This window comes from Dendrobium catenatum, unplaced genomic scaffold, assembly GCF_001605985.2.
Source record: "Dendrobium catenatum unplaced genomic scaffold, ASM160598v2 fragScaff_scaffold_1557, whole genome shotgun sequence".
Taxonomy (NCBI): Eukaryota; Viridiplantae; Streptophyta; class Magnoliopsida; order Asparagales; family Orchidaceae; genus Dendrobium; species Dendrobium catenatum.
Window position 1 is genome coordinate 5,472,628 of NW_021320019.1, and position 18,398 is coordinate 5,491,025.

Genomic DNA, 18,398 nt, shown 5'->3' on the forward strand with positions numbered 1-18,398 from the left:
AGTCGAACCCGAAACTGACCCGGCACTATTCGGGTCAACCCGAACCCGACCCGTTTTTAAAAAACGGGTCAGTTTTTCTGACCCGAACCCGACACGCTTCCGGTCCGGGTCAACCCGACACGACCCGAATGACCCGTTTCCAACAAAAAAGGCTAATTTTTTATTCAAAAACGGGTCAATCTCTTCTTTTCGGGTCAAAAACGGGTCAAAATCGGGTCAATCTCGGGTTGCCGGGTCAAAATCGGGTTTTCGGTAGATTATGATTGAGCCCAAGAAAGTAATTGATAGAGTAAGTGCACATATCACTTACAATTGATTAGGGTTTTTAAGGGACCATGTTAGCACTTTAGAGCATAGTAAGAAAGATCCAAAGTGATAAAAAAAGATAAAGAAAGATATAATGAGGTTTTAATTTGACAAAATTTTGGCTAATTAGGGTCAAGTGATGCAATGCTCCTGCTCAATATTGAACCCTTCATTTAAAGATATAGTTCGTGATCAGTGGATATTAAGAGCTACATAATAAAGTTCCAAAATATTATTAAAAGAGACTCAATATAATTTTTCATGTAGCCGGTGAGTATGTTTAAGTGTTGCCTAGTAGGAAAGAACTCAAAGTGAGTAATCAAACTAAGGATGAGTCCCCTTGTTGAGTTCTCTTTATAAGATGAATAGTGAGCTAACAAATTCTTTTGGCTAATATAAAAACGATGTTAGTAAGCTTTAGCTTGAGAATAAAACTTAATTAGCTTAAGGTCTTTTAGTGAGTAGTAAATTAATTATTGGCTTGTAATTAACTTGTCGAATCATCAATCTCACCTAGATGAGTATGACTGTATGTGACTAAATATATATATAATCTAAAAGAGGTTGACTAATTGATACCTTGACACCTTCTCCTCATGAGCAATCACTACAAAAAGATAAACATTTTCAACTAACTTTTCAGGCAGTAAATGCTAAATTTTTGTTGTAAATTATAGAAAATAATTATAAATTCATAATATTCCAGTGGAAATATATTCCAACGAAATGCCAATGAAAAATTTGAAGGAAATATTGATCGAAAGAAATTCATCACAAAAAATTTTCTACCAAGTTATTGGTGGAATCAACCACTAAAATTACTGACAGGTTTCCAGAGGTCAAAATCGTCAGAATTTTTTGGCAAATAAAACCGTCAGAAACAAACTGGTAATTCTTGCAGTATTGGTCATCAAATTAGAACAATTATACATATTGGTCATTTTTGTTCCCGACTCCATAGTCTTCCAATTTCCCCCACCATCCAAAACAAGATTAATTATTAACATGTCTTTGCCCAATTTCACCTTGTTATAGGAAAGAGACTTCAACAACTTCTTAGGGTTGCTCATTAATTAACTCTAGTTACCTTGTTCCCCCTCCTTTTATGAGTGGGATTTCTTTTAATTGCCTCCCGACACCTAACAACTTTAGATTCCTTAAATCACTCTCCTTTGGTAGAGGAACTACCGCAATCATCTTTAGTTGCTTGCTAAGTTCTAGTCATCCAATTTTTCCTCCTAGGAGAGAAACTGCTCTCCTAGTTTCCCTTCCTTCAATTAAATGGATTGCCCAAACTAACTTTAGATTCTCATTGACTCTAAGTCACCTCGCTCCCCCTTCTTGCAAGAGAGAGATTGCTCCAACCATCTCCAATTTCTGATCCCCTCTCTCCTAACTAACATGTAATTCCATCTACATCAACACCTCCATATTTGATTGATTCACCAATATTGCATGGGACATTAGTTTATATTGAACGAGCACCTTCTCCAATTTTGAGTAACGAAATACTTTTATAATCCAAGATTAAAACTAGTGGAAGTTAATTCAGCTATGTTTAACCGTATGAGTTTTTTGTTTTTTATATATGGTTTCCATATAGAAAATTTATGCGTACCTTCTGTGTTGGATTTTTACTTTTTTTTTTAATTAAATACATGACAAATATTTGTAAAACTAAAATAAATCATACGACAACAAGCCATAGACAAATAAATAAAATTACTACTGAGATTCTTATTCCAAAGAGAACACAACAAAAATTAACTCACTTTTGAAACTCTTTTATAACATTGACGTTCAACTCCTTACAAAAGGCTGACAGCATGAATAGAGGAGATTCCTCCACCATGGTTAGATCAGCCAAGTTCTTGCCAATTGTGAGTAAGATATATTGCTCTTCTTCAAAGGAAGATCTGATAATCAGAAAAAGGCCAGTCATAACAAGCGGTGGCGGTCGTTGTCATAAATTCTAAGCAGGAAATAATCTTCGCGCGCCGTAGATGGTTGCGGGATTCTGGGTGCTAGTAAGGAGTTAATTCTTAGAGACAACAATGCAGCACCGGTCCTCTTCATTTGTAACAAGGTAACTAAATTAAATTCACCATAATAATTACTTTGTTAAGAGAAAACTCATTTATGTTCTGATATAGAATGGTGTGGTGCAAGCCTTATTCTTTCACAGCAGGTGGAAAGGATACCTGATGGACTATGAAGGAATAAAAAGGTTGGTATTTAGCTTGAGAGAGCCCAAAAAAGGATGCCTTGTCATGAACAATGCGATTAAGATTTCAATCATGAACAAAGGATTCAGTAAGGATTGGGATTATGAGGTAAAGGGATCGTTCAGTGAGAAGGATTGCACCATTAATGACCGAAAAGGAGATGTTGTAGCACAGGTGATTAACTCATGTTCTAAGCATTTACAATAAAATTTCTTAATTATCATATATCATATACTCTTCGATAGGGATAGTATCTTCCTGTTTTGCTTTTCAGATCGCAATTATAGTTAAAAAAAATTATGTTGGGAAGCTGTTTTTTATAATAACTTTCAAAAAAGTTATTTTCTCCACAATAGTTTTTAATCACTTTTAGAAAAGATTGTAGTTATCCTAAATGAGCCTATAATTATTTAATTAGATTTGTTCTTTATTATACGAAGATCATAACTAGAGATTTAACTTATTATAACATGCCAAAAAAAAAAGAAAAATAATTGAGCTCTGAATTTTGTTTATGAGGCAGGTGGGAGGAAAAGGAAAGATGGCAAGCAAAGATTTCTACGAAGTGGAGGTGCAACCTGGATATGATCTAGCTTTTGTTGTAGGAGTTATTGCAGTTCTTGATAGCATCCATGCATGGAGAGTCAACAAGGTGCTGAGATCAAAATTAATTAGAAAAAAAATTATTATTATGTCAGGATAATATTCTGATTTATATTTTATTTGGAACAGTTTTTATATTACTTTATAAAGCAGTTTTTTTTTTTAAAAAAATTCTTAAAAAAAATTACTAAAAAGATGCTTTAAAAAACAGTGAGGAAGCTGTCCGCCTGTGCAAACGACATCATCGTCGAGTACGAATGCTCCTGATAGACGACCTAGCGCCACCGGCCCTCTTAATCCAGTCAATTCAACGTTTTCTTATCCCAGTCTTTTCTTTAACCGAATACTAGAAAATCCGATGAAATTGTTTATCGTCTGCAACGCCTAGAGCTTGCAGGCGTTAAGCTAGTTGCTTCATCGACCTAAACCTAATTGACGCTCATGGGGTCGCTCTACCGTCGCCGATTATTTTTATCATGCCCGCCTTCTACGACCCTTTGGATGGTAGTTTTGTACTTGTTTGTCACTATTCTCTGACTTGAAGAAGCACATTACGATATAATGATTTGCTTATTATTTTTTATGTTTGTTCTCCATAAGGGTTCTTACTATAGGACGCTTAGGTGGTGGTAGAGGACAAGTTCTAAAGGATCCGGGCGACGGCTTCATTTTCTGTATTTGTTCGCTCGGCAGAATCGCCTGAACTGTTTACTCTTTGCTTTGAGTAATAGTAAGTAAATTCTAAATCCTCTTTTTCATGCCAATTAAATTGAAGCTATACTAGTTCAAGAATAATGTCATTTGCTATTCTAAGTTAATTTTGACTACATCTGTGTTGGCTTTTACTGATTTTGCTAGAAATGTTTGTAATTACTTCTCTTTCTAGAATTGTATATATTCTTAATGTCGCCTAGTTAGCTATATGTATAAATAATCCTTGAATGAATGAGAAATGATACAAACTGTTGCCATTCTTTTCCTTTCTACATGTTCAATTAATCTTCTTTGTTTTCCAAGTATTGATTTCGAATGTTTTCCATCCAATATTTGTTTTCCAAGCAAGGATTTTGAATGTTTTCCAATCACTATCCATTTTGCCCTATCACATGAGCACCCTTGTCCTTTTTAAGTTTCTTCGTTGATTGTTATCTTCTCTTTTCTGCCCCCAAATGGTTCAGTATATGTTTTGCCTGAAGTTACATTTGTACCATCTTTTTTTTATATACAGGAGTGCAGGTTCTACTCTCCGATTCATCAATGGTATGGTCTTTGTTGCTTATATGGATAAATGTAGTAAACATCCCAAATTCCATCAGAATGTAGTGTTTCTTAGTGATCTTCTCTTTAGCTTTCTGAATTTGGCTTTAATAGCAATATTCAAATAACTGAATAAGGTATTTATGTATTCATCATGGGTATATACAACATTGTATGATGATTTCTTTTTTGTGTTAAACTCTTAAATCATGAAATGGACTGCTCATTTCTTGAGCTGGACTTAGGATTAGTTTGTCACTGTAAATTTTTATGTATTAGTTCTAGAAATAAGTGGCGATGGAGTCATTGCAATATCTATTTATTCACTTCCTATGAATTCAATTCATGTTTATTTGATTGCGGTGAGTTTCATTTTTACCCACATTCATGCTAATTTTTCAATACTATATTCTTATTATAAGTAAAAGCAATATTTTAATCAATCGCCCAATTTATTATTATTATTAGTAGTAGTAGTATTAAAAGCAAAAAAATAAAGTAGAATGCAACTCCCAACCCTTAAAAATTGAAACTCATTTCTCACCTTTTTAACGGTAAGTTTCAAGAATCAAAATTCATTTCCATCCAATTTCAATAAAATACACGTGAACTCACTTCTAGAAATGAAATTTAATCACTTCCATACACTTTGAATGAAATAAAATGCTCTTATTGTATGACTAATCTAGTTGGAAATTTATATTGCACATTTTCACACTTCTCTTTTACCAATGTTAAAAAAAAAAAAAAAAAAAAAAACTAAAACGGTTTTAAGGATCTATTTGCATAGCATGTCCTGATCCAATGCTCTTGCCTCATTCCTATGGTGGTGTCTCGATGAGTTTCTGTACAGCAAAAGATTGGAGTGGATTGCAGATTTAGCAGACCACATCTTGCGCCTTTCTCCCTCGCAGTGGTTTCCATTCTCAATGGAATCTTTCTTCTCTTTTTCCTCATTTCTGCAATTGTCAGGAACTACCGTGAACACAAAGGAGCCTATCATTTCATCATTGAAGTCCAGGAGAGGCTCTAGCGTCTCAACAATGGAAGACATTGGAGGCCTTGACTTGGGTCTCTGACTTAAGCACTGGTAAGCCATTATCGCTGCCCTCTGTGCAGCCTTGGTGGAGTACATGCCATCAAGACTAGGGTCCATTATCCGGGATAGTTTCCTGGCATCATTTAGGTAAGGCCGCGCCCATTCCACAAGGTTCTGCTCTCTGCTTGGCCTTGTCTTATCCACTGATCTTCTTCCAGTCAGTAGCTCTAGCAATACAACGCCAAAGCTGTATACATCACTTTTTGCTGTGAGATGACCTGGACAATAGATTTAGAGAATATCAATTAGAAGATTAGCTCGTGTGAAGGATCAAATTAAGTGCAGATCTAGGTATTATTTGGTTTTTACCAGTCATTATGTACTCTGGTGCTGTATATCCCTGTGTTCCCATGACTCTTGTTGTGACATGGCTGTTATCTCCTTCAGGGCCGTCCTTTGCAAGCCCGAAGTCTGAAAGCTTTGCAGTGTAGTCCTGAGAATTAGAGATTATTTTATCATTTAGATTAGGTCATATGGCAACCATGAAGGTGAACATGTTTGAGTTTCTGAGACCTAAGATTTTAGTGTGATTCTTATGCATTTCAAGGTCATAGGTGTTGATTATGCCACGAGGCTTTAAGATAGCAAATTGGTGCGATAGATGTCAAATTGTTAGAAAACAGGACTGAATTTCTTAGAGGTTCTAGGTTTATACACAAAAGTTTTTTTTTCCTTTTTGGTGGCAATTTCCTTGGGGGCCATTTGGGATCATTTTTATTTTTAATTTCTTATTTTTGTTTTTAATTTATTTTGTATATATTTTAATACAAAATGAAAATATGTTTTGTATTCTCATTTTCTTGTTCATATTTTTTCTTTCTTCTTTCAAGCCATCTTTATGTTTGATTTTCCTGTTTCTCATGTCAGAGCAATTGAGTTGTATTTGTTCCATAACCTTATGTAAAACTCGGCAAGTATCTATACATTGAAAGGGTAGTGAATCAAATTATGAAGCAGGCTGGTTATCTAATGAAGAATAATTCTTACGGTTTATATTCCAATGCTAGATGTTATGTTTGTTTAATGTTAATGATCACTCTATTCTAATGGAATTTGTTTTGCTACTTTCTTGAAGAAATACTATTTGGAAAACCCACTAATGCCAAACAAATAAAATGTTTTTACATAAATTAGTGCATAACGAGATACATGGAGAAGGTTACACTTCACGAAGCCTGAATGTTGAATGCATGACTTCCATCATCAAATCCAAGAACGTCATTTGTCACGCTACTTGTAGCAGGAGTTAGGAGAACCTTCCAACTTTCCCAAGTGCTGTGAAAGATTGATAATTCCCCTCTCATCCATGTATTCAAGGCCTTTATTGCCTCTTCTGCCAATCCTCGCAAATCATAGGTCTTGTATTAGCACATAAAACAAATAACCTGTTATTAGTTTGTATAGCTGTCGTGGCATCTTCTCATTGGTTTTATGTCTTATCCCTCTATATATAGAAGGACCTTTGTTGTACTTGGCCATGAAATGAATAATACACTTCTTTCTTTACTTTCTTTAATCCTCATTATCTCTCCTCTCTTTGGTTTCTCTCAGTTCTTTCATTTATTCATGGTATCAGAGCAGGTCGCGAAGATCTCTGATCATGGCGAACTCAGCTTCATCGCAACTGAGCGAGAGCATGGAGCCGCCACATCCTGAAGAATCTGCTATCTCCTCCACCCTGAAATTTGTGGTTTCGAACATCGAGAACATCATTCCGATTCAACTCAACCACGAGAACTACTCTGTTTGGCGATCGCAAATCCTAAAAATTTTTCGCGCCAACGGATTTGATAAGTTTCTTAACCCTTCCTTATCTTCCCCGCCTCAATCGATCCAAAGCTCGAATGGATCTCTTCAACTGAACCCTTCGTTCAATCACTAGACCCTCACCGATCAAAACCTGGCTGCTTCTTTATGTTCTACAATCTCATCCTCTATCCTTCCATATGTAGTTAATCTAGACTCCCTTGCTGCCATTTGATCTACGCTTGAAAATCGTTTTCAAGCAACAAATCAGTCCAAGGTCTTTCAACTCGAGAATGCCCTTCACAACATCTCTCTTAAGAACATGACTATTACCCAATATCTTTCCGAAATTAAGATTCTGGTTGATAAAATTGTTGTGGCTAGCTCCGTGGTCGACAATGAGGATATCATTTTGTATATTCTCAACGGCTTGTCTCCATCGTACCAATCTTTCAAGACTGTAATTCGCACTATGCTTACCCCAATTAGCCTCGACCATCTCTACCCGCTTCTTCTAAGTGAGGAAATAAATCTTGCTTTCGATGCTGCTCAAATCAATCTAACAGTGATCCCAACTTGGCTTTATATTCTTCTCGTGGACGTGGAAGGCGCAATAGAGGAAAATCTTCTCTTCCTCCCGGCAATACAAACAAACAATTCGACACTTCATCCATAATATGTCAGATCTGCCTCAAGAAGGGACATTTTGCTTCTGATTGTTGGCACCGTCTTGATGCACAACACGTTCCCTCTGTTCCAAATCAGCCCAACCGTGCTCTGGTAGTTGCACCCGACAACTCTCACACCAGCTGGTATCTTGATTCGAGAGCATTGTCGCATCTCACTAATTCGCTCGACAACTTGTCCATCTCAATGCCATATCAAGGATCTGATAGCATTGTTATCGGAGATGGAAGATCTGCCAACATAGCGAATTCATGGGCCGATTTACTGCTGGCCCCATCTCGTAAGCTAAAATTATCGCAAATATTTCACACACCGTCATTACACTATAATTTACTTTCTATTTCTAATTAACTAAAGATAACGACATTTTGATTATTTTTGATCCATCAGGTTTTATGTTTAAGGATCTGAGGACGTAGCAAGTTCTTTTACAAGGACCATGCCATAATGGGCTATATCCCATTCGGACTGCACCATCCTACCAACAACTGAAGGCTCTATCTGCCACCCACAACACCTCTACTCTTTGGCATTACATGCTTGGTCATCCTCATGAGAGGGTACTTCAAACTATATCAAGATGTGATTCACATCTTCATATAAACAAAACCATTTCTTCTTGCTTGTCTTGTAAAGAATCGAAGAGTCATAAACTTATTTTTGAGAAATCTACAAATCGTCAAAATGCTATTCTTGCGCTTATTCATTCAGATATTTGGGGCTCGACCGCAGCTGTTTTTGTTCAAGGGTGCATATACTACGTTTTATTTGTTAACAACTTCTCTTGTTTTATCTTGGCTGCCCACCTATCTTCAAACTCATGGCATAACCCATCAAATTTCTTGCTCATACACTCCCGAATAAAATGGTGTCGCTGAACGTAATGATTTCCTTGTCTAGAGGTGGGCAGCCAAGTCAAGGGGAATGTCGGAGCAACTGATTTCAATGGAGTGCAGAATAGGCCGTCTCTTTCATTAATTTAATGTCGTTGAGCTTGAATGAATACAAGAGAGATGGCTAATGAGAAGTTCTACGTTGACGACACGCATAGGAGATATTGGAGAGATGGGTTTATGAAAATAATTGTTTTTAAAATACTAAAAATACCTCTTATTTGTTTTTAATATTTATAAAAAAAATTAAATTGTTTAAAAGAAGTTAGCAAACTAAGTTGTATTATTTTCTAACATTTTTTAGAGACAAATTTAAAATAAAATAAAAATAAAAAGTAATTCCAAATAGGAGTTTTAATTTTTGAGAAATAGGATACTTGCATCAATTGCATGCCAGAAAATTCATGGTAAAAAAAAAGGATGTGTTTAATGCTTTGGCTTCCTACAAAGATTTAACATACACAAATAAAAGAGGAGTGCAAGAGATACTAAAATTTTTATGTAAAAATGTAAAACTAAAAATTATAGGGCCCGACCTCTGTTGAAATGATTCCACTAATATATGCCATCGATTACAAATGGTGTTCCCTTTCTCCGTAATTGGTGAATGAGTTGATATAATATAATAAACATAAACTATATCGAATGGATTAGGTTGAAAGAGTTTTATGACATGAGAGCTCCTTTCAAGATATCATTTACTATTTATTCAATTGTTCTCCATTGAGAATGGGAGACTAGAGATCAAGAAGCACAACATATTTCTTGTTATCAACTTCGAGAGTTAGAGTTAGTGTCGATGGTATGCATTGACATTGTTGGCAATGGCGAGCAACAAAGTCAATAATCATTGAAGTAGTCGGGCGACAATGTTCAAGAGACTATAGTCAGGTGGTAGTGGTTAAGAGATCGTATGTCTTGAAGTTGATCAAGAGATCGTAGTCGAGGGATAGTGATCGAAGGAAGAGTTGGATGAATTTTGTTAAAAGACGACAGTCATACGATGGCGATCAGAGGGCAATAATTGAGCAATGGTGGTCAAAGGACAGTAATCAGGTGATAGTGATCAAAGGACTATAGTTAGACAATAGTGGTTGAATGGCCGTAGTTAAGCGATGGTGGTCAAAGGACTATAGTTGATCAACAGTAATTAAAAGATCGTTATATGGCTGGAGGATCAAAGATATGGGATGGTGGTTAGAAGAATGTAGTTGGGCGATGTGGTCGAAGGACCATAGTTAGTGGTTGGGGAATGGAGGTCCGAAGGCGGTGTTAAGATGACGGTGGTTTGACGGTTATGGTCAGATGGCAATGACCCAATGATAGTCATCCATTGGTGAAGATCTGATAGCGATGGTTTAACAACTAAGCTATCTCTAATTTCAAGTTGTGTTTCAAGCTCATGCTTCATCTCCATCCCCCCCCCCATCCCCCCGCTTTTTGTCCCATGTAGAAATTTGATGTCTATTTATATTTTTTGAGTGCGGCATACTCCGCAAAATTGACAAAATTCGGAGCATTCCATTGAATGACCCATGTCGATTTCCTTGATCATAAACTATTATTTTATTATTTAAATGTCTTAATAATGTTGGAGTTAAACAATCTTGGGCTTGTTGGATTCTTCTGGTAGAGACTTTCGATTTGATTATAAGTATGTAAGCTTTGGTGTCCTATACTCAATGTCCCAAAGTTTCTAATTATATCTTAAGTGCTTAATCTGGGCTCATTTGAAATAGATTGGATCGCTCTTAATGTCGCTAGGTTCGTCTAGTCAAAACTTTCAATTTGACTATGAGTTTGCTAATAGGAGTTTGGATGCTTGATTTTAATTCTGAAAATTTTAAATTCAAATATACATTGAGATTTGAGTCTGAAAAAATTGATTTTTATTATGTATTAGCATCATTCTACATTTTGCTTACGTGCTTAAAGCTTGAAATGTTTTTTCTCCTATTATGAAATCTTTTATCATTAGAAGTTGGCCATGAGGAAACTCTTACTTTCGAAATGAATTTGTCTATTTTAATCATTCTTTGAATAACCCAAATCACTTGAACTGAACAGAATTGTCTATGGCCAGGTAAGAAACTAGAGGACTAGCAAATAAATGGAGTATTACCGAATCCAACAAGATGTTAGAAGCTTTAAAATCTCTGTATATCACCGGCTTCTCCGCCTCGTGGAGGAAGGCCAATCCCTTCGCAGCCCCCACTGCAATCTTCAGTCTTGTTGACCATGGTAAGGATATGAAGAATCCTGCTTAGAAATAAAATTAATTTTAGACCAATAAAACAACAGGACATTTTCTCAGAATTGAGTAAATTAAAGCTTTTGGCTTCAGAGTTTTCTAAACTATGGATGCTTTCTGGTAGCCTACACCATGTATAAGCTGCCAATTTATATATTTAATAATGGTTTTGGTATAAAGCCAGACCATCATGATTTGGTTTAGGAAATAAACTAGGGGTATTTAACAACTTCAGAGCTGGCCTTCTATCTACCACATATCTAACTATATCATTTGAGCTAAACATCTTTGAGACTTCATAAAATCAGATCTGGAAAGTAACAACGACAAACATTTTACCATAGTTCTTCATTAGAAGCAAATTTTAGAAGAACATTGACGTACTTTTGAACAAGTGATTCTCCAAGCTTCCTTTTATCATATATTCATACACCAGCAACCTATGCTGATCCTCATAGCAATAACCGATCAACTTCACAAGATGTGGATGCCTCAACTTTCCTAAAAATATCACTTCAGCCTGCCACAAAATAGAAATTTCACAGTCATGATCAATTCATATTAGATCTAAGTACTTTTCAAGTGTCTAGAGATTTCACCAGCCACTCCTTGTGTCCCTGCAGGCCATCAAGATCCAGGAGCTTAACGGCGACAGCCTGAGACTCCATTCCTGGCCTCACTCTCTCATCAATGATCCCCTTGTACACTGGTCCGAAGCCACCCTCTCCAAGAAAATTACTATTGGAGAATCCTCCTGTCGCCATTTGAAGCTCTGCAAAGGTGAAGATGTAGAGGTTGGAGCCCGCAAGTGAGATGGAGAGATCCTCTGGAGAAAGTGAGGCTTGCCATCTATTTTTCCCTGTAGAAGCCACCTTTCTTAGAGATCCTTGCTTCGACGCATGAACTTCACTGTTATTTTCTGAGCTCATGCAGGAGCCCATGGGGACAGAAATCGGCTTTCTGCTAGTTTTGGTGCAAAGAGGTCTGGTTCTATGTGAGAAGAAGATGGTGATTGGTTCGTTTAAGAGGGGAAGGAAATAAGCTTGTAAAATGTAAACTATCCACAGCTTACCAACTACACTACCGAATATAAAGAAAGGCAAGGCAGGGTTAAAAAAAACTGAAGGAAAAATATTTAGTTTGACCTTTGACTTTGGCAATGTGAACTGGCTTGGGAGAACTCAAAGAGTTATAATAAAAATATGGAAATTTTGTTTGTCAGGGACCTACTTAGCCAAAAAAGGGATGGGAGATCCTTGCTTGGTGCTCTTTGAATGTGCCATCTGTGTCTCAAAGAAATGGTAGTAAGGTTTCATTTCCCTTCTATTTGAGGTCAAAGTTAATTTCTAATATTTTGAGATCGTATTGCGGCATGTTGGTCAAGCTCGAATCCCCTAATCTGTTAAGGAGAACATCGATATGGAAGGAAGAAAAAAAAAGATCATGTTTTTAGTGTCGCGGATATTCTTAATGCAGCTCACATTAATGAGAAATTATTACGTGCGGAGTTTGGATATAGAGTTATGTTTGGACATGTGAGTGTACACAGTATGTACACACTCTATAAAAAATATATTATGTATAAAAATATATTGTGCATTTTTATATATAGTGTAAATACATTGTGTATTTTTATAATCCGGATGTAAAATTATATGTATACTACTCATGTAATAATTTTTATGCATTTAGCAACCCAAATATGCAAAAAAGGTTGGGATGCCAAAGACAGATTTGTGCAATCAAAAAGAATTTTGGATCCACCAAAAAATACCTAAAAATAACAAATTTATTATTGAACAAGTTGCTGCTTTGAGTGCTTTGGTCAATGTCACATCTGTTATCATCTTTCTTCCACAACGTGATGCGACATGCTGACGTCGATTTAAAAAAATTATTAAAAGAATTACTCTTTTTTTTGCATTTAGGTCATTTAAGGCAAATTCACACACACAACGCATACAAATTTAAGAAGAATTACTCTTAAATTTGTAATTGTGATCAAAACATATAAAAATTAAATATATTTTTTTATATAGTTTAACAAAACTGTAAATGTAATGAATCTTTAAGGGTCTCTTTGGGGAATTTTTATTAGGTTTGGACACCTGATGTAGCTCTACATCCGGACGTTAATAAAATATTACCGCGTGCTCTTATTCTTTACCGCGCGGCACGACGACCAAATCCGGACCGGAACCCGGTATTGCGATGTATTAGCTGATTTGTGCAGACCAGGGTATTCCTCGGTATTGTTCGGTAACGAGAAATATCATTTTGTCAAGACTAATACCTAGCAATACCTCGGTTTTGCTAGCTATTGCTCGGTATTGGTCTTGACAGAGCTGTATTTCTTGTTATTGTCAAGCAATACCTAGCAATACGGAAATACCTAGTAATACCGAACAATACCTAGAAATACATGAACATAGCAATACCGGGTTCCGATCCGGGTCAGGTCGGGTCGTTGGGCTGCGCGGTAAAGAATAAGAGCACATGGCAATAATTTATTGGGGTTCAGATGTAGAGCTACGGCAGGTGTCTGGATCTAATTAAAATTCCTCTTTGGGATGGTGATTGTGAAGTGATTGTGAAGAAAATAATTTTATTATTATTATTATTATTATAAAATTTATACAAATTTTGATAATAATAATTTGATCCAAAAGCTCTCCAATTTGCATAATTTTTTATCTTATGAAATAAACAGCTTTTTATTCTCTTATTGACTATACTTTTTTTTAATGATGAAATCTCTTATATTTTCTAGTATATTGGTTAAATATAACATTTTTACACTCATTTGATAAAATATATGATTTAAATGTTTTTCTTTAAAACTTTAAATAGCCTTCTCATGCATGATATTTCATATTATTAATAATATATTTAAAATAAAATTTAAAATGAAATTATCTTGATCTATTAAAAGAAGAACCTTCTCTATGCCGGCTCTAATCTGCAGCATATAAACATAGGCTTCATTTGTTACAATTTTTTCATTGCTTTCTTAAAATCTTACTAGCAAAAAAAAAGTTTTGAATTAGAAATTATTGCGTTAAAAAATTATTTTAGAAAACAGCAGAAAAGCTATTCCAAATAAAATTATAATCCATCACATATAGCATGATTTGACTTAGAATTTTCAAAGGAACAGCACCGTGTGATTAAATATATAAATCCAGATCATTGCATCACCAGCACAAGAAATCTACAAAACCTGCAAGTTCTTTGCTATTAAAATAACTAAGAGTAATGTGCAGATTATTTCTATAATAACATAAAAGAAGTTTTGAAGGATAGTATGGAAGAGCAAACGTGTTATCATTATTAGAACCTTCGTTTGAAATGAACTAATGCTTTTAAGGATCCAAATAAAAACTCTCACCCTAATTGAGATAGGTTTGGGCAAGATTAGGTGCATTTCTTAGGGTTGAGTCGAGTCAAATCGGATCGGATAGAGTATTATATTATTTAAGTTTTTTTTTTTTAATGAAATTCACTTTGAATTTGAACATGATTCGAGTTTACATACATACCACTATATAACACTCATATTACATATTTAACACCTCAAACTTAAATATTTCATTTTTATCACTCAAATACAAATATAAAATAAAAAATACCACTCCGTAGGCACAAAACTCACTCCGTCTGTTTCTGGCAAAAGCTGCATCAACCCCCAACGCAACTGCTGCAACTGGATTCCTCTTCCCAGCGAACTCCTTCCTTTGCTTGCCATTTTCTCCACCGGTTTAGGGTTTCTTCAACAAAACAACAGTGAAATCCCGGTAAAATCCGCTTCTTAGTGCATGTTTTAATGTCTCTAATTGAATGTCGTCAAGATCTGGATGCTTCTTGTCTTAATTAATTCTGTTTCAGCTAGCTCAGTGGGCTGATTCCATATATTGTTTTTTTTTTTTTTCCTTTTTGCGTTGAAAGCTTGCGAAGCTGCACTTAATAAATTTGTTGTTTTATGGTTCTTTTAACCCGACAGAGAAGTAAAACAAAAATATTCTCTTCCTTATCACCATATAAATCATTTCCTTCTTCATTATCACATTCCATTCTTCAATTTCGAACTGAAATAATATGACTAGGAGCGGAAATTGGTCACAGGAGGCAGGAAATCTGTCGCCAGAAAGCACCATAGGAAGCTATTGCAGAAGGAGGTGGGAAAGTCACGCTAGGTCCAGGAAGAGGGCGGGAAGATACGCACGCTGCGAGGGAAGGAATAACGCCGTGATATCCAAATACACGGAGTGATATTTTTGATTTTATATTTGTGTTTGAGTGGTAAAAATGAAATATTTAAGTTTGAGGTGTTAAATATGTAATATGAGTGTTATATAGTGGTATGTATGTAAATTTTTTTAATCTTATTTCTTTGTAGTCTTATTGAGTACAAATCCTAATTGAGATTGAATCGAGTCGAAGTACAAGTTATATATTTGATGGTCATTTTTTTTAAATATATATACTTATTAATAGACATACATAAATTTGAGTTTTAATTAAAATGGACATAATTTATACTATTTGATAATATTAAATATTTATAAAACTTAATTAAAAATATATTACTGTTCATGTTAAGATGGGCTTAAACGCCAATGAATTTTTTGCTTATATATGATAGCATATACAAGTACTAATCTTGGGGGTGTCCAAATTTGACCCAATCTGAAACCCGATCAGAATCCGACCCAGTAAAATCCGGATTTGGGTCAACTTGTTTACCATACGGGTTGGGTTTGAGTTCGATTTTTCGACCCGTTTCTAAAATTGGGTCCTGTTTGGGTTGGCCTGAAAACCCGAAATCAATATTGGTTGACCCGTCAGCCACTGATCAGCGCTCAAGTTCGGTTCCGATCTAGGACCAAAGTCCCGTACCATCACGCGTCCAAAGTTCGGTGTCCTGTATGGCATCGACGCGCCTGTGACTTCGCATTTGTGGTGAATGTCGACTGTCATTTGGTGCAATGGTGCTGTGACTATCAATTGCTGTCGAAGCGTTTGCGTTTGTTGTGAGTGTCATGAGTGACTTGAGTGAAGTGCGTCCGCATCCACATATGTCGCCATCGTCTCCATTTGCGTCTGCCGTGAAGCCTGAAGGCCCTCTGCTCTGCCTGCGACACTAAAATATGTACGCGGGGACGGAGACGAGTCTGAGGATTAAACCTTCATAGGTTGGGTTGGTCAACCCGTTTGGACCTGGGTTAGGCTAGGTTGGAATTTTGGACCAATTTGCAAAACCGGGTATGATTTGGGTTGACCTATTTGGATCTAGGTCAAACCAAGTTGGACCCGTACTCGACCCATTAACCGTTTGACACCCCTAATTAATCTCAGCAAAATTCACGAGCATTTAAGCCCATCCCGACGTACATAACATCGTGATATTCTTACTTAATTTTTTCCTTTCATTTTTTGTTGTTAATTATGTTCTTGCTTTTTTGTTGTGAATTATGTTGTGCTATTTTAATCGGAATAAAGCAAAATGGTTTATCTTTCGCAAAATAATTAAAAAGAATATAAAACACGTGCTAATGATACAAGACCGAAGGCATTAGCGGGTGGATTTGAGAAAGGGACAGCTTATCGTTTTGGAGTATATGTATTGATAACTATACTAAATATTTTATTATTTTGGGGGTTAAAGTAAGAGGTTAGGTGCTTAAATAAACAAAAAGTTAAGTGCTTTTGGACTAATCACGTCTTTGATGCTCTTAATCAGCCATTAGATGGAGCTAAGTGCACGCCAAAGAATTGAAAAGTACCTTTTAAGAATTTAAGCAGACATCTTAGGTTGGGATAATTCTTGTTAAGGTGAAAGTGAAGATTGGCCAACTTGAATTGTTTAGTACTTAAACATTTTAAAAGAGTTGAATTTATGTCCATGAGTAAGGCTGGTAGTTTTGCTAGAAATCTAAAACTTGTTTGAATTTTGAGTGGATTTGAATATGTGCTAGGATATTTATGATGATGAAGAGAGAATTTGTGGTTTTACTTTGAACGAAAATTACACATATGATTAGATGAGTGAAATGCAACGTGCATAATGCGGGTGTGAAAATGAATTTTCGGGTCAGATTCTGGTCCAATCTCAAATTAACTTGACTTTGATTGCTCTAACTCGAACCTGACCTGATTATATCAATGGGTCAAAAACTTGAATCCAGATTTGACCCGCATTAAATTTGGGTAGACCTTACCTGGCACGTGGACCCGGGCACAAGTAGGCAATGTAGAGCATTGTTAAGTGCGAGTGCAGGTGCGGTTGAGCGTGAGTAGGTTGAAGCGGGATACGTGTGGACGGGAGGGTTGTCATGCACTGCGGGCTAGAGCTGGACACGTGCGGGCTGGAGGGCGGCTTGGTAGGACGAGATGCAATGCAGGCATACTGATGTGATGCGGGCGGGAGCGCCCGAGACGCAATGCGGACTGACAAAGCATGTTCATGTGATGCTAACGAGAGCAGGCGGGATGCAGTTCGAGCGAGAGGTGTAGGCCGAACGTGGGTGGGAGGTGCTAGCGAGTCATTTCAGGTTGATTTTGAGTTTTCGGGTCAACCCGAGCTCGACCCGATTTTTAAAACAGGTCAGAAAATGAAACATGAACCCAACCCGTCTAATAAACAAGTTGACCTAAACCCGAAAATTTTCAAATCGGGCCCTGATCCGATCAAATATTGACACCACTAGTGTATAATATATAATTTTTTTTTATTCAGAAATTTGAAAAAGAGAAAATTGGCCGGCCTTTCCCAGTTAAAATGAATCAACTAGTTAATTCTAAGATTTCAAATAACCTCCCTTGAAATTAGGGAATTCTTGAATATAATGTAATAAAAATTGAGCTATGAGGAGCATCTTAAGTTTTGATGGTGGAGGGAGTTTAGAGTTGGATTTGATGACAGAGCATCCTATGATTAATAATATATTTATTGAAAATGATCTCAAATTTAATATGATTAACATATAAATTGGTAACATAATCAAAGTTAAAAAAGTCTCCTCATGAGCATTAATACTTAAATAGTATTTAAGTTAGCATGGCTGAATTTTAAAAAGCCATCACCAAACATAAATCAGTGACGACTTATAAAATAGTTGACTCCATTAATGAATGAGTTTGAAGTCATCATTAGACATTTATCATCAATGAGTTATGACTTTAGATTCATAACAAAGATGAAGAAAAAATGCTTAGAGTTTACAACTTTATCTCAGATCATCGAGAAAAAAACTTCTCATTCATAATGATAAATAAGAAATCCTTTGAATTATAAGGTTTCTGTTGAAACTAAGGAGGAAGATCTTCTTGCA

General features: G+C 36.0%; 1 protein-coding gene and 1 long non-coding RNA gene across 6 annotated transcripts; one reads left to right on the forward strand and one right to left on the reverse strand.

Moving 5' to 3' along the window:
- Nucleotides 1-3,376: 3,376 nt before the first annotated feature.
- Nucleotides 3,377-11,827, forward strand: LOC110111580. 5 transcript variants are annotated; one of them, XR_003702961.1, is made up of 6 exons: nt 3,377-3,638; nt 3,735-3,864; nt 4,363-4,394; nt 5,364-5,577; nt 10,900-11,057; nt 11,691-11,827. It is a non-coding gene; the product is annotated as an uncharacterized LOC110111580 (long non-coding RNA). The 5 variants fall into 5 exon arrangements; XR_003702962.1 differs by having other exon boundaries at nt 5,364-5,481; XR_002304897.2 differs by lacking the exon at nt 5,364-5,577.
- Nucleotides 4,369-12,738, reverse strand: LOC110111579 (serine/threonine-protein kinase RIPK). Its single transcript, XM_020843506.2, has 5 exons — nt 11,667-12,738; nt 11,452-11,587; nt 10,939-11,075; nt 5,800-5,923; nt 4,369-5,708 (listed from the first exon to the last, which is right to left on the reverse strand). Exons 1-5 carry the CDS (start codon nt 12,006-12,008, stop codon nt 5,170-5,172), a joined length of 1,278 nt encoding a protein of 425 aa, XP_020699165.1. The 5' UTR covers nt 12,009-12,738; the 3' UTR covers nt 4,369-5,169.
- Nucleotides 12,739-18,398: the final 5,660 nt, after the last annotated feature.

What these genes read in the sequence shown, in the direction of transcription:
- LOC110111579 (XM_020843506.2), bottom strand. Translation starts at nt 12,008, where the DNA reads ATGGGCTCCTGCATGAGCTCAGAAAATAACAGTGAAGTTCATGCGTCG. An exon ending in GGAGAATCACTTGTTCAAAA is followed by an intron (nt 11,076 to 11,451) that starts GTACGTCAATGT and finishes ATTTCTAAGCAG; the next exon opens with GATTCTTCATATCCTTACCA. An exon ending in CTAACATCTTGTTGGATTCG is followed by an intron (nt 5,924 to 10,938) that starts GTAATACTCCAT and finishes TCTAATTCTCAG; the next exon opens with GACTACACTGCAAAGCTTTC.